The sequence below is a fragment of the Dipodomys spectabilis genome, unplaced genomic scaffold (assembly GCF_019054845.1).
Source record: "Dipodomys spectabilis isolate Male_0828 unplaced genomic scaffold, ASM1905484v1 ptg000018l, whole genome shotgun sequence".
NCBI classification, from domain to species: Eukaryota; Metazoa; Chordata; class Mammalia; order Rodentia; family Heteromyidae; genus Dipodomys; species Dipodomys spectabilis.
The window spans coordinates 11,852,565-11,866,316 of NW_024870695.1; the positions used below are offsets into that span (position 1 = coordinate 11,852,565).

The 13,752-nt window shown below is 40.4% G+C and overlaps 1 protein-coding gene across 1 annotated transcript; it reads left to right on the top strand.

The window, feature by feature from the left end:
* The first annotated feature begins 267 nt into the window (after positions 1 to 267).
* LOC122100103 (keratin-associated protein 4-12-like) lies at positions 268 to 12,520 on the top strand. Its single transcript, XM_042670507.1, has 6 exons — positions 268 to 495; positions 5,499 to 5,721; positions 6,463 to 6,480; positions 8,525 to 8,740; positions 11,371 to 11,373; positions 12,300 to 12,520. The coding sequence occupies exons 1-6, from the start codon at positions 268 to 270 to the stop codon at positions 12,518 to 12,520; spliced, it is 909 nt and encodes a 302-aa protein (XP_042526441.1).
* Positions 12,521 to 13,752: the final 1,232 nt, after the last annotated feature.

Here is a 13,752-nt window from a genome sequence, read left to right on the forward strand (position 1 = left end):
TCCAAGAAATGACAGGTGAATTCCAAAACCCCAGAAAAATGGAATCCGGTTTTCCTTCCCACTTCAAAATTTAATCAGGAAAAAACACAGCCTAATTTCATAACCATCATTTGTTAACCTACACAACTATAAGGAAACAATGCCACATGTGATGGATCACATGTGCTCCTTAGCAGGGTATAAAAGAGCAAGTGGGACAGAGAGCCTTCCAAACTGTTCATACACATCTCCTTGCACACCCATCCAGAACCTCCATCCTCTAACACCATGGTCAACTCCTGCTGTGGCTGCACCTGCTGCCAGCCCTGCTGCTGCCAGCCCATCTGCTGCCAGACCACCTGCTGCAGGACCACCAGCTGCCGCCCCAGCTGCTGTGTGTCCAGCTGCTGCAGGCCCTGCTGCTGTCAGCCCTGTTGCTGCCAACCCAGCTGCTGCCAGACCACCTGCTGCAGGAACACCTGCTGCCGCCACAGCTGCTGCACTGATTCCTGCTGCTGAGCACTCTGTCCTTCCTTTTCCTGGTCTTAAGCTGCCAACATTTATGAGGTAGATATCTGCAAGCTGATCATGAAAGACCAACTATAAACTCCACTGGGGTCTGTGTGGGCCTCCAAATACATGGCTCCCAACCCCCAGTCCTTGTCAGCTTACCATCTCTCTTCAAAATAAACCCAAGTTGGAATTTTCCATGAAATCTGTCAACACTCTAGTTACTTTCTCCAATGCTGTTACTCCTACATCATCAATAAATGTGAACAAATGCAAATATAAAAGCATTATGTCTCTATTTTTCCTTCTTCAATTGTTCAGATCAATATGTAGCTCATCTCCTAACAATAAAAATCCCTTGGCAGGGCATTCTGGATGTGCCAGTTCGGGTCTTTCCTATTGTTCCCTCAAAAAAAGACCATGGTTGCCTAGAGTCAGAGAGTTGAATCTCTGCTGAGGACTTCCACTATTGATGAGAAAGCTCTATCCAGGAGATAAGCTCCCACAAGTAGAGCTCCAATAATGACAGGAGCTGGTGAGGCCTGTCCTGCTCACCTGTCCTTCAGTGCTCATGTGTCCACCATATCCAGTGTACACAGGCTGTCCGTGGGAACGTAATCCAGCTACCCAAGGAGAATTTTCCATATGGCATTTCTTGGTAATGTATCCCCCCTTACTCTCAATTATTTTCCAAATTTCCTACATCTTGTGCCATTATCATTCCCCAATAAACAACTTACTCCCCAGTTTTTCTATATCCCAGAGTTCACACAAACTAAGACTTACATCTTCCTCATCTAAGAGTTGCTAATTTTCCACACACTTTTGGAACAGTTGGGATGGTGATCATTATCTAGGCATCAGTGCTTTGATCCTGTGAGAACTCTTCTGAATATTTTGATGTATATTCTTTCAGATGTTTGCTCAATTTTTTTCTTAGATCAATATAGCTAGGAAGAAAGTCCACGGATGGGGAGAAGATCTTCACTAGCCATACAACAGATAAGGTTCTCATATCTAAAATATACTTGGAACTCAAAAAATGGAATCCCCCAACAACAAATGCTCAAAGAAACAACTGCCTGATAAATAAGTAGGCTAAAGACTTAAAGAGAAACTTCTCTGAAGAGGAAATAAGAATGGCCAATAGACACATGAAGAAATGCTCAACCTCTCTAGCCATAAAAGAAATGCAAAACAAAACAACATTCCACCTCACTCCAGTTAGAATGGCTATAATCAAGAACTCTAATAACCATAGATGCTGGAGGGGATGTGGACAGAAGGGAACCCTACTGCATTGTTGGTGGGATGTTCCTCAAAAGACTCCAAATAGAGCTCCCACTTTTGGGCATTTACTCAAGTGATCACAAACAAGACCATACTAAAGCTACCAGCACAACTACGTCTATTGCGGCATTACTTACCATAGCTAAGATATGGAACCAGCCCATATGCCCCTAGGTAGATGAATGGATCAAGAAAATGTGATATATACACAATTGAATTCTATGCCTCTATCCGAAAGAATGACATTGCCTCATTTGTTAGTAAATGGAAAGACTTGGAAAAAATTATATTAAGTGAAGTAAGCCAGGTGCAAAGAAACATAGGTCTTATGGTTACCCCTACTTGCAATAACTAGTATATCTCTGGGACAAGCAGAAAAAGTAGAAAGTTATGTACATATGACCAGATAAGATGATGTTAAGCAAAATGAACCACAATATAGGGACACAAGTGGCTTTTTCTTTCTTGCTATTGTTTCTAATGTATTTATAATGTACCATGTGATTTTTTTTGCTTTGTATGTTCCTCCCCAATGGTTATAACCTCTGTTTTCACTGTATTTGATATCGGTCTAATTTGGGGAGGAGAAGGGAAAAAACAAAATGTTTAAATAGGGATATAAGTTAACCCATTGTAACAATGAGATGTACAAGACACTGTTGAACAATGAACTTTACAATTTAGGTGCAGGGGTGGGGAGGGAGGCAGCAAGAGGGGAGGCTGGGGGGGGGGAGTGTAGTCATGGAAGTGGGAGGGAAGGGATGGTAGGGGGAAAAAAAGGAGGAGGCAACAATTCTTGATAAGAAATGTACTCATTACCTTGCTCATGTAACTGTAACCCCTCTGTACAGTATTTTCACAATTAAAAACTTATTTAAAAAGTCTTTAGTCTTTCATTGCTGTTGATGTTTCATTGTCTTTGATGTTTTCCATTTGTATATATTAATTGTGCAAAGAACAAATATTGTTAACACATTATCATACATGTATATGGGGTTCTTTGACCTAAGGTTCTTTGATTTATCCATGTGATTACCCATGCGAATCTCTCCCATTGGTTTGCTGCATTCTCTATCAGGCCTCTTTTTACTTTCACAACTTTTTTTTTTTAGAAATTCAAAATACAACAAAAATCATTCAAGACTTGTCTTTCTGAGTATATCTTATGTCACTTAACATGATAATTAGCACTTCCAAGAATTTTCCCACAAAGTCATGATATCATTCTTCTGAGTGGCTGAATAATTCTCCATTGAGTATATGTACCCCATTTTGGTTCTTTTTTCACCATCAATGACTCCATGACTTGGTCTTGTCAATGGTCCTGCAATATGAGCATGCTGGTGTCTCAATTTATGCCTGATTTCTTCAGGCATATATATAGATATATTGACATCTAACATCTATCTATCTATCTATCTATCGATCTATTGATCAATCAATTTCCTTTCTTTTCCAGGACCATCACTATCTCTGTTACTTTTTTAATGGCAGCCATTCTGACTGTGGAGACATGTAATCTTGACTTGGAAGTCTCTGATAATGAAGGATATTGAACAGTTTCCATGTCATGTTAGCCATTGTGTACACTTGAATGCCAATTTTTTGGATTGAATATACTGGAGGGTGAACAGTGAGCCTCCTGTTTCCTAGGGTATTATTGAATCACTTAAGGCCCTGAACAGCCAAAATATCTTGGACAAAAAACACACTTTTAATATCAATAAATCTAGCTCTTGAGAGAAATGGCCTTGGTAAAAGGTTGGTATGAAAACACATACTTTGCTTAAGGATGGCATCAGAGAGTCAGTGGAGAAAACTCATTCTAGCAGGCAACCAACTGTATGTCAAACACTCTGGCAAACTACCTTAGGAACTGTATTGTTTATACATTGCTTTACACTCACAATGCGCTTTGCCATTTTACCTGTGGGGAAAAACTTCCTTTCATCTCTAAGAAAACCTGAAGCCTTTCCTCTATATCTCTCTGGTTTCCTCTGTCTCACCTTACCTACTAAATCCAGTAAAAATCTCTTTATATAGAGCATATGGTTTTAAATAGTTCATATATTCAGCTTTAATGGCACAAACATATGAATAAAAGTATACAAATCAAGTATTTGATGAGTAATTTACCGTGTTAAAAAGTGTAAGGATTTTTGTATTTAAATACTCTTTGTTGAGACATTTAATCATGCACACCTTCTGCTTTATGACACTCAAGGGGCTAGCAAAATCCATTTCTTTTTTTTGGGGGGGGTCCGGTGGTGGGGCCTGAACTCTGGGCTTGGGCGCTGTCCCTCAGCTCTTCAGCTCAAGGCTAGCACTCTACCACTTGAGTCACAGCACCATTTCCAGCTTTTTTCTTTTTGCTTATGTGGTGCTGAGGAATCAAACCCAGGGCCTCATGCATGCAAGGCAAGCACTCTACCACTGAGCCACCTTCCCACCTCCTCTATTTCTTTTTGAAGAACTAGCCATAGAATTAATTAAAAGGGCATTTTTTACCTTCCAGCATTTACTGTATCTACTCTATAAATACACTATAACAAAATTACATTTTGTGTGTTCTATCATATTTCTTTTTGCTTTTTAGGCTCATTTGTTTTCTCTCTTTGCCTTTAAAAAATTTTTAACAACTGAAAACTTGGATGAACAAGATAATATAATAATCCTCTTGAAAAATGAAGCAGGAGAGTCTTGTCAAATGATAGGACTGAGACACTCCAATAAGACAGAAGAACAATGTGACAGCTAACTGGTACAAGCAGGTACCAGTTAGAAAAAGACACGATTCTACATGCCTTGCCAAAATCTAGAAAGAGTGGGCTGAAGGTGAGGCTCAAGAGGATTACTTGGCATGTATGTGGTCCTCAGTGCACAGCATAATCCCACCAAAAAGAAATGCAAAGAATCAAACAAAAAACACAAATGGCACAAAAAACACCATGTCAAAAATTGAAGGACAACAAGTTCACACAATAGTATTAATGAGAATCTTTCAGGGACAGCAGAACACTGCAGTCCACTTTCTCATAAAAGGAACTAAAATATTTAGAGATTTGCATCAGATAAAAATAAGGAGCAAAGACATATGCATGTTTTTTATTTAAGCATTTCATGAGGAGTTAGTTGTATTCTTCCCATAAAATGTCTAGGAAATAGATCCTGACTTACATGGGGCCTTCCTGGACCCATGCTGCTGGCCTCTCTCATGCAAACCTTCCTCTCCACCTGACTTGATGAAGAACTCATTAGATTCTAGTGAGGCTTTAGCCTCCTGGGTCACCACACACAACTATGGGCCTCTAACAATCTTGTATACCTAAGATTACATGGAATGTGTCACATAAAATGAGACTGAAGCATATCCTAAGTAGACACTGGCTGTCACATGACATCTCTTTGAGGAACTACATCAAGATACACACACTTAGGAGATGGTTGTCTCTGAACTGTCAGGGGAATTCCAACACACTAGAAAAATGACTTCATGTTTTCCTTCTCACTTGAAAATTTAATCAGGAAAATATAGTGGCCTAATTTGAGAACCACCTATTTGTTAACCTAAACAACCACAAGGAAAGAATGCTACATGTGATGGATCACACTTGCTCCTGAGCAGGGTATAAAAGAGCAAGTGGGACAGAGAGCCTTCCAAACTGTTCACACACATCTCCTTGCACACCCACCCAGAACCTCCATCCTCTGACACCATGGTCAACTCCTGCTGTGGCTGCACCTGCTGCCAGCCCTGCTGCTGCCAGCCCAGCTGCTGCCAGACCACCTGCTGCAGGCCCTGCTGCTGCCGCCCCAGCTGCTGTGTGTCCAGCTGCTGCCAGCCCTGCTGCTGCCAGCCCAGCTGCTGCCAGACCACCTGCTGCAAGACCACCTGCTGCCGCCCCAGCTGTTGCCGCCCCAGCTGCTGCACTGATTCCTGCTGCTAAGCACTCTGTCCTGCACCCTCCTGCCCTTCAGTAGGCAGCTTTATTGATGTAGTCCTTCTCTGAGCTCAATCATGGGAGACTACCTGTAAACCTCAGTTCCCTCTGGGTCTGTGTGGGCCTCCAAATGCACTGTCCCCCTCAGTCCTTGGCAGTTTTCTATCTCTCTTCAAAGTGAACCCAAGTTTAAAATTCCAATGAAATTTTGTTACCTGCTCAAATACTGTTATTCCTGTATCATCAATAAAAGCAAATACGTGCAAATATAAAAACATTATATCTCTTTATTTTCTCTTCTTCAATTGTTATTCAAATCAATATGTAGCTCATTTTTAAATATAAATCTCATGGCAGGGCATTCTGGGTGTGCAAGCTCTGGTCTTTCTTATTGCTCCCTCAAAATAAACCATAGTTGCCTAAAGCTAGAACCTTGAGCTCTCTGCTGAGGACTTCCTCTATTGAAGAGAAAGTTGTAGGAGGAGCTCAGGCCCCCAGGGACACAACTACAACAGTGATGGGAGCTGGTGATCCCTGTCCTGCTTACCACCCCTCAGTTCCCATGTGTCCATTGTGTCCAGTGTACACAGGCTGTCCGTGGGAACGTAATCCAGCTGCCCAAGGAGAATTCTCCATATGGCATATCTTGGTAATGTGTCCTCCCTTACTCTCAATTATTTCCCATTTCCTACATTTTGTCCTGTCATCATTCCACATCGACTACTTAACCTCCATCTCCTAGGTTACCTTGTGCCCCAGGGTACACACAAGCTAAGACTCATATCTTCCTCATCTAAATATTGCTGATTTTCAATACACTTTTCAAACAATTGGAATGGTGGTCATTATCTAGGCATCAGCGCTTGGATTCTTTATTTGTACCTTTTTATTTGTTAAGGTGACAAGCAGAGAGGAGTTCTGTTACAGAAGTAAGAAAATGAGTACATTTCTTGTCAACCTTGTTACCCCTTCCCTCAATTTTCTCCTATTTTCCCTCTCACTCCAAGTTGTGCAGATTGTTTCCAACATAGTCTTGTGTATATATTGCTGTTACACTTGCTCCCCCTTGTCCTTTGTCTCACTCTTCTGTTGTTCCCTTTCTCTTCCCTATTTGAAAGGTACCAGGGTACCAAAATCAAATACAGTAACCCAGAGGATATACCATAAGGGGAAGAATATACAATAGAAACAAAAATAATCACATAGTATATTTAAAACAACAACAACAAAATCTTCTTGTGTCCATGTCTTGGAGTTCATTTCCCCTAGCATCATCTTATACTTTCATATGTACATAAGTATTGAGCTGTTCTGCTCATCTGCTAAGATTATCCTGTCTAGGATATACTAATTATTGGATACTATGCTCACTAAAGTGAGAAGTCTTCTGAATATTTTGATATGGATCATTTCTGATGTGTGTCCAATTGTTCTTAGAGCAATAGTATTTTGACTTTCATTACTGTTATTGTTTAGTAGTCATTGATGTTTCATTATCCATATGCACACAGTATGACTCTGTAACTTGGATCTTGTCAATAGTCCTGCAATAGATATGAGTATGTAGGTGTCTCAATTTAATACTTTTCAATTATATATATGCCTGGTTCCTTCACACACACACACACACACACACACACACACACACACACACACACACACATTCATATGTATGCAAGAGTGTTTTAGATGGAATGTATGTGAGATCTATACTTATATATTTGAGGAAATTGTATGCTTATTAGTACAATGAAGGAACTAATTCAAATCTCCACCAACAATGTATGAGTCTCTTTCTTTCCCAGGACCCTCACTATATCTGCTAGCTTTCTTGATGGCAGCCATTCTGACTGGTGAAATGTTGTCTTGATGTTGTTTTGATTTGGAAATTCTGATAGTGAAGGATATTGAACAGTTTCCATGCAATATTAGCCATTTGTGTTCACTATATACTTGATTGCCCATTTTTTTGGACTGGATATACTGGAAAGTGAACACTGAACCTTTTGTTTCCTAGGGTAGTATTGTTATTGGTCAAGTTTTCTACAACTGGATGTTCATTTTTCTGGCCATCCTTGAGAAAGCTAGTTCCTAACTCCAAGAGGATGTAAGAACTCTGCAACCTACTTTCTCTCAAGAGAAACTAAAATATTATCTAGAGAGTTGATTCAGATAAAGAAAATATAAAGAAACAAAGACATATAGATGTTTCTAAATTAAAATTTTCACCCAGAGTTAGTCTATTCTTCCAGAAAGAGTCTAGGAAGTGGATCCTGACTCACAGTGGAGGAAGGAACATGTCCTTATGGCCTTCCTGGCGCCATGCCGCTGGCCTCTCACATGCAAACCTTCCTCCCCACCTGACCTGATGAAGGACTCATTAGATTCTAGTGAGGCTTTAGCCTCCTGGGTCACCACACATAAATATGAGCCTATAAAATCTTGAATGCCTAAGAGTAGACACAGTGTACCATGTAAAATAAGATTGATGCATATCATAATGATACACTGTTGTCACATGACAGCTCTTTGAGGAACTACATCAAGATACACACACTTAGGAGATGGTTCTCTGTGAACTGACAGGGGAATTCCAACACACCAGAAAAATAGCACCACATTTTCCTTCCCACTTGAAAATTTAATCAGTAAAATATAGTGGCCTAATTTGAGAACCTAAACACCCACAAGGAAAGAATGCTACATGTGATAGATCACAATGCTCCTTAGCAGGGTATAAAAGAGCATGTGGGACAGAGAGCCCTCCAAACTGTTCAAACACATCTCCTTGCACACCCACCCAGAACCTTCATCCTCTGACACCATGGTCAACTCCTGCTGTGGCTGCACCTGCTGCCAGCCCTGCTGCTGTCAGCCCAGCTGCTGCCAGACCACCTGCTGCCGCCCCAGCTGCTGCACTGATTCCTGCTGCTGCAGGCCCTGCTGTCAGCCTTGCTGCTGCCAGCCCAGCTGCTGCCAGACCACCTGCTGCAGGACCACTTGCTGCCGCCCCAGCTGCTGCACTGATTCCTGCTGCTGAGCACTCTGATCCTTCTTCCTGATCATAGGAGGCCAACTGTAAACCTATTCCCTTTGGGGTCTGTGTGGACCTCTAAATACACTGACCCCTTACTCCCATTCCTTGTTCAGGTTATCATCTCTCTTCAAAATAAACTCAAGTTAGAATTTTTCATGAATCTATCAACTATGTATTTACCTTCTCAAATGAGGTTATTCCTATATCATCAATAAATGTGAATATATGCAAATACAAAAGCATTATGTTGCTTTACTTTTTCCAATTGTTCAAATATATAGCTCATCTCCAAACAATAAAAATCCCATGTCAGGGCATTCTGGGTGTGCCAGCTTGGGTCTTTCCTATTGTTCCCTCAAATATAGACCATGGTTGCCTGGAGGCAGAGCCTAGAACTCTCTCCTGAAGTCTTCCTCTATTGAAGAGAGAGCACAAGCCAGAAGATCAGATCCCAGGAAACAGAGCTCCAATAATGACAGGAACTCGTGAGGCCTGTCCTGCTTCCCTCTCCTTCAGTGCTCATGTGTCCACTCTGTCCAGTGTACACAGGCTGTCTGTGGGAACATAATCCAGCTTCCCAAGGAGAATTCTCCATAGGACATTCCTTGATAGTGCATTCTCCCTTGCTCTCAATTATTTCCCAAGTTTCCTACATCTTGTCCTCTCATCATCCCCAAATAAAGTATTTACTTCAATCTCTTGGGTCTGGCTATGCACCAGAAGGCACACAATCTAATCTCACATCTTCCTCATTTTCATGTTTTTGGTTTTTCCATACATTGTTCAACAATAGGGATGATTCTCAACTATGCCTCAGCTGTTGGATTCTATGCTCACTAAAGTGAGAAATGTTCTGATTATTTTGATGTAGATCATTTTAGATGTTTGTCCAATTGTTCTTAGATCAATAGTTTTTACTTTCATTTTAGTTAATGTTTAATTGTCATTGATGTTTGTTATCAGTATATATTAATTGTATAAATAGTAAATATGCATAAGACATGATCAGATATGTATATGACCTTAGGTTGTTTGACTTGTCCTTGTGATTACTTAATCCCTTTAATCTCCTCCCAATGGTTAACTTTATTCTTGAAAATGTTTCTTTTTATTTTCATATCATTTTCTTTTAAAGATTCAACTTATGACAAAAAATTTAATACTTATCTTTCTGAGTCTATCTTATTTCATTCAACATGACAATTACCACTTCAATCAATTTTCCTATGAAGTCATGACATCATTCTTCTGAATGTCCGAGTAATGCTGCATTGAGCACATGCAAAAAGTGTTGGTTCTTTTTTTTTTTTATACCATCAATGGGCACCCAGGATGGCTCCATGACTTGGCGATTGTGATTAGTTTGGCAATAGATGCGGGTGTCTCCATTCTGTGCTGCCTGATTCCTTGAGGTATTTATATGTATGCAAGAGTGCTTTAGTTGGATTTTATGTGAGTTCTATATTTATATATTTGAGGAAATTGTATGCTTCTTAGTAAAATGAATGAACGAATTCAAATTCCCACCAATGGTGTGTGGGGTCTTCTGTCTTTCCAATGATCCTCACTAACACTGTGAGTTTCTTGACAGCAGCCATTCTGACTGTGATGAAATGGAATTTTGTGTAGTTTCTAGTTGAAAATCCTCAATGGTGAAGGCATTGAACACTTTCCATGTAATGTTATTTGTTTGTGTTCCTTCAATGTCTATGCATTAATTGTTCATTTTTAACTGCTGCAAAATATAATGCATATGTATATATTTATACATTTCTACTAGAGTGAATACTGAGCCTCCTGTTTCCTAGGGTAGTGTTGTTGTGGTCAGGTTTTCTACATTTGGGTGTCCATTTCCCTGGCCATATTTGATAAAGCTAGTATCTTCCTCCAACTTAGTGGCTCTTCTGTAATGCATGTGTTTCTGGAACTTTTGCCAAGAATCAAGATACTGTAGCTGATTGGGTAAATTTCCAGGTCCTGTTCCATGTTTATGTTTGGGTGGCTGTGTGTATTTTATTGTTTTTGCTTGTTTTAGCTTGCTAGGAAAGAGCTATACTACGTCAGCCATCTCCGCTGGTGTCTAGAATGGTTTCGCTAACATAGCTAAGAAACATAATTTCAGGTGTTTTATTGTGATACTTCCAAAAATAAATTCACCATCGAAAGAAACCAGGAAAATTTCCTATTCATAATCTCATCTGTACACAAATAAATAACTAAAATAAACCTCACCAAAGACCTGGAAAATCTTTTTGATGAAACTAAGAAACAACAGAAGAAAGCAATTTACAGTTTGATGACACATAGAGGGTAGCAGAATTTCCTTCTTTCAGAAAAACTAATCCTATAGCTAAGTAGATGGGTATTTTAGCACCTTTTTATATTTATTGTGTCTTCTCTCTAAATATAATTTGCGTGTCCTATCATAATTCCTTTTGCTTTATAGGCTTCTGTTTGTTTGTTTGTTTTTGGTCTCTCTTTATTTTTGCAATTGAAAACCTGAACAGCAAAGTCTTGTTTATTGATAGGGATGAGAAGCTCAAAAGAGATCTGTCATTTTGTGTGCAAATAAAAATAAAACAGAAGAATGATGTGACATCTAACTTGCAATAGCAGGTAAATATTGGAAAATCACAAGATTCTAGATGTCAAAAAAAGAATAGGCTGAGGGTGTGGCTCACGTGGTAGAGCATTACTGAGCAAGTGTATGGTCCTCAATTCACAGCACAATCCCTCCAAAACAACAAAAAAAATCAAACAAAAAGCACAAAGGACATAAAAACAGTATGCTGAAGACTGAGGGCAATGAGTTCATAGTACAACACGAAGGGAAATCTTCAGAGGACAGCAGAGCTCTGCAACCCACTTTCTCACAAGGGGAACTAAAATGTTATTTAGAGAGTTGATTCAGATAAGGAAAATATAAAGAAACAAAGACATATAGATGTTTCTAAATTAAAATTTTCACCCAGAGTTAGTCTATTCTTCCAGAGAGTCTAGGAAATGGATCCTGACTCACAGTGGAGGAAGGAACATGTCCTTATGGCCTTCCTGGCGCCATGTTGCTGGCCTCTCACATGCAAACCTTCCTCCCCACCTGACCTGATGAAGGACTCATTAGATTCTAGTGAGGCTTTAGCCTGCTGGGTCATCACACACAACTATGGGCCTATAAAAATCTTGAATACCTAAGAATAGACAAAATGTACCATGTAAAATGAGACTGAAGCATATGCTAAGGAGACACTGGCTGTTATATGATGACTCTTTGAGGAACTACATCAAGACACACACACTTAGGAGATGGTTCTCCATGAACTGACAGGTGAATTCCAACATGCCAGAAAAACAGCATCATGTTTCCTTCCCACTTAAAAATTTAATCAGGAAAATATAGTGGCCTAACTTGAGAACCTAAACACCCACAAGGAAAGAATGCTACATGTGATGGATCACAGTGCTCCTTAGCAGGGTATAAAAGAGCATGTGGGACAGAGAGGCTTCCAAACTGTTCAACCATATCTCCCTGCACCCCCACCCAGAACCTCCATCCTCTGACACCATGGTCAACTCCTGCTGTGGCTGCACCTGCTGCCAGCCCTGCTGCTGTCAGCCCAGCTGCTGCCAGACCACCTGCTGCAGGACCACCTGCTGCCACCCCAGCTGCTGTGTGTCCAGCTGCTGCCAGCCCTGCTGCTGCCAGCCCTGCTGCTCTCAGACCACCTACTGCTGCCCCAGCTGCCGCACTGATTCCTGCTGCTGATCACTCTGTCCTGCACCCTTCTGCCCTTCAGTAGGCAGCATTATTGATGTAGTCCTTCTCCGAACTAAATCATGGGAGACTACCTGTAAACCTCACTTCTCACTGGGGTCTGTGAGGACCTCCAAATGCACTGTCCCCCTCCATCCTTGGCAACTTACTTTCTCTCTTCAAAATGAACTCAAGTTGGAATTTTCCATGTAATCTGTCAGCTGTCTTGTTACCCACATGAAAGTATTTGTTCTGTGACTTGGTTTCTCAAATGCTGTTATTCCTCATCAATAAATTTGGCTTTTTTTCCATCCAATTATAAAAACATTGTGTCTCTTTATTTTTTCTTCTTTAATTGCTGTTCCAATATGTAGCTCACCTCCAAAAAATAAAATTTCCACAGCAAAGCATTCTGGGTATGCCAGCTCTGATCCTTCTCCATGGATCTCTCAAATAGGCCATGGTTGTCTTGCACCAGAGCTTATATCTCTCTGCTGAGGGTTTCATCCATTGGATAGATGGGAGTTCAGGAGTTCAGGCCCCAAGGGGCACAGCTGCAACAGTGAGAGGAGCTAGTGAGGCTCTGTCCTGCTCAGTGCCTATGTGTCCACCCTGTCCAGGGTTCCACATGCTGTCCATGGGAATGCCATCCAGCTGCCCAAAAAGAGTTCTGTTTATGGTGTCATTTTTAACTGCTTCCCTCTCTACTCCTGATTATTTCTCATTTCCCATGTCTTGTCCTGTCATCATGCCCCAAGTAAACTACTTACCTCAAACCTCAGGCTTTCCTTGTGCCCCAGAGTACACACAAGCTAAGAATCACATCTTCTTCATCTAAGTGCAGCTGCTTGTCCATATGTTTTTCAAGTGATGGGGCTGGTTCTCTTTATCTAGGCACAGCTCTTGGATCCTATGCTCACTGAACTCATAAGTCTGCTGAATATTTTGATTTGGATTCTTTTAGCTCTTGGACCAACTGTTCTCAGATAAATAATGTTTAGTCTTTCATTGTTGTTGATGCTTAACTCTTTAAAGCTTTTCCTTTGGTGTATATTAAGTGTGCAAATAGTAAATTTTCTTTAGATATTATCATACATGTATATGGGGTTCTATGACCTTAAGTTCGTTGATTTGTCCTCGTGATTACCCATACTTACTCCCCTCCCATTGATTTATTTCATTCTCTAAAAGGCTTCTTTTTATTTTTCATGTCTTTTTAAAAATATGAAAAAATAAAAACAATA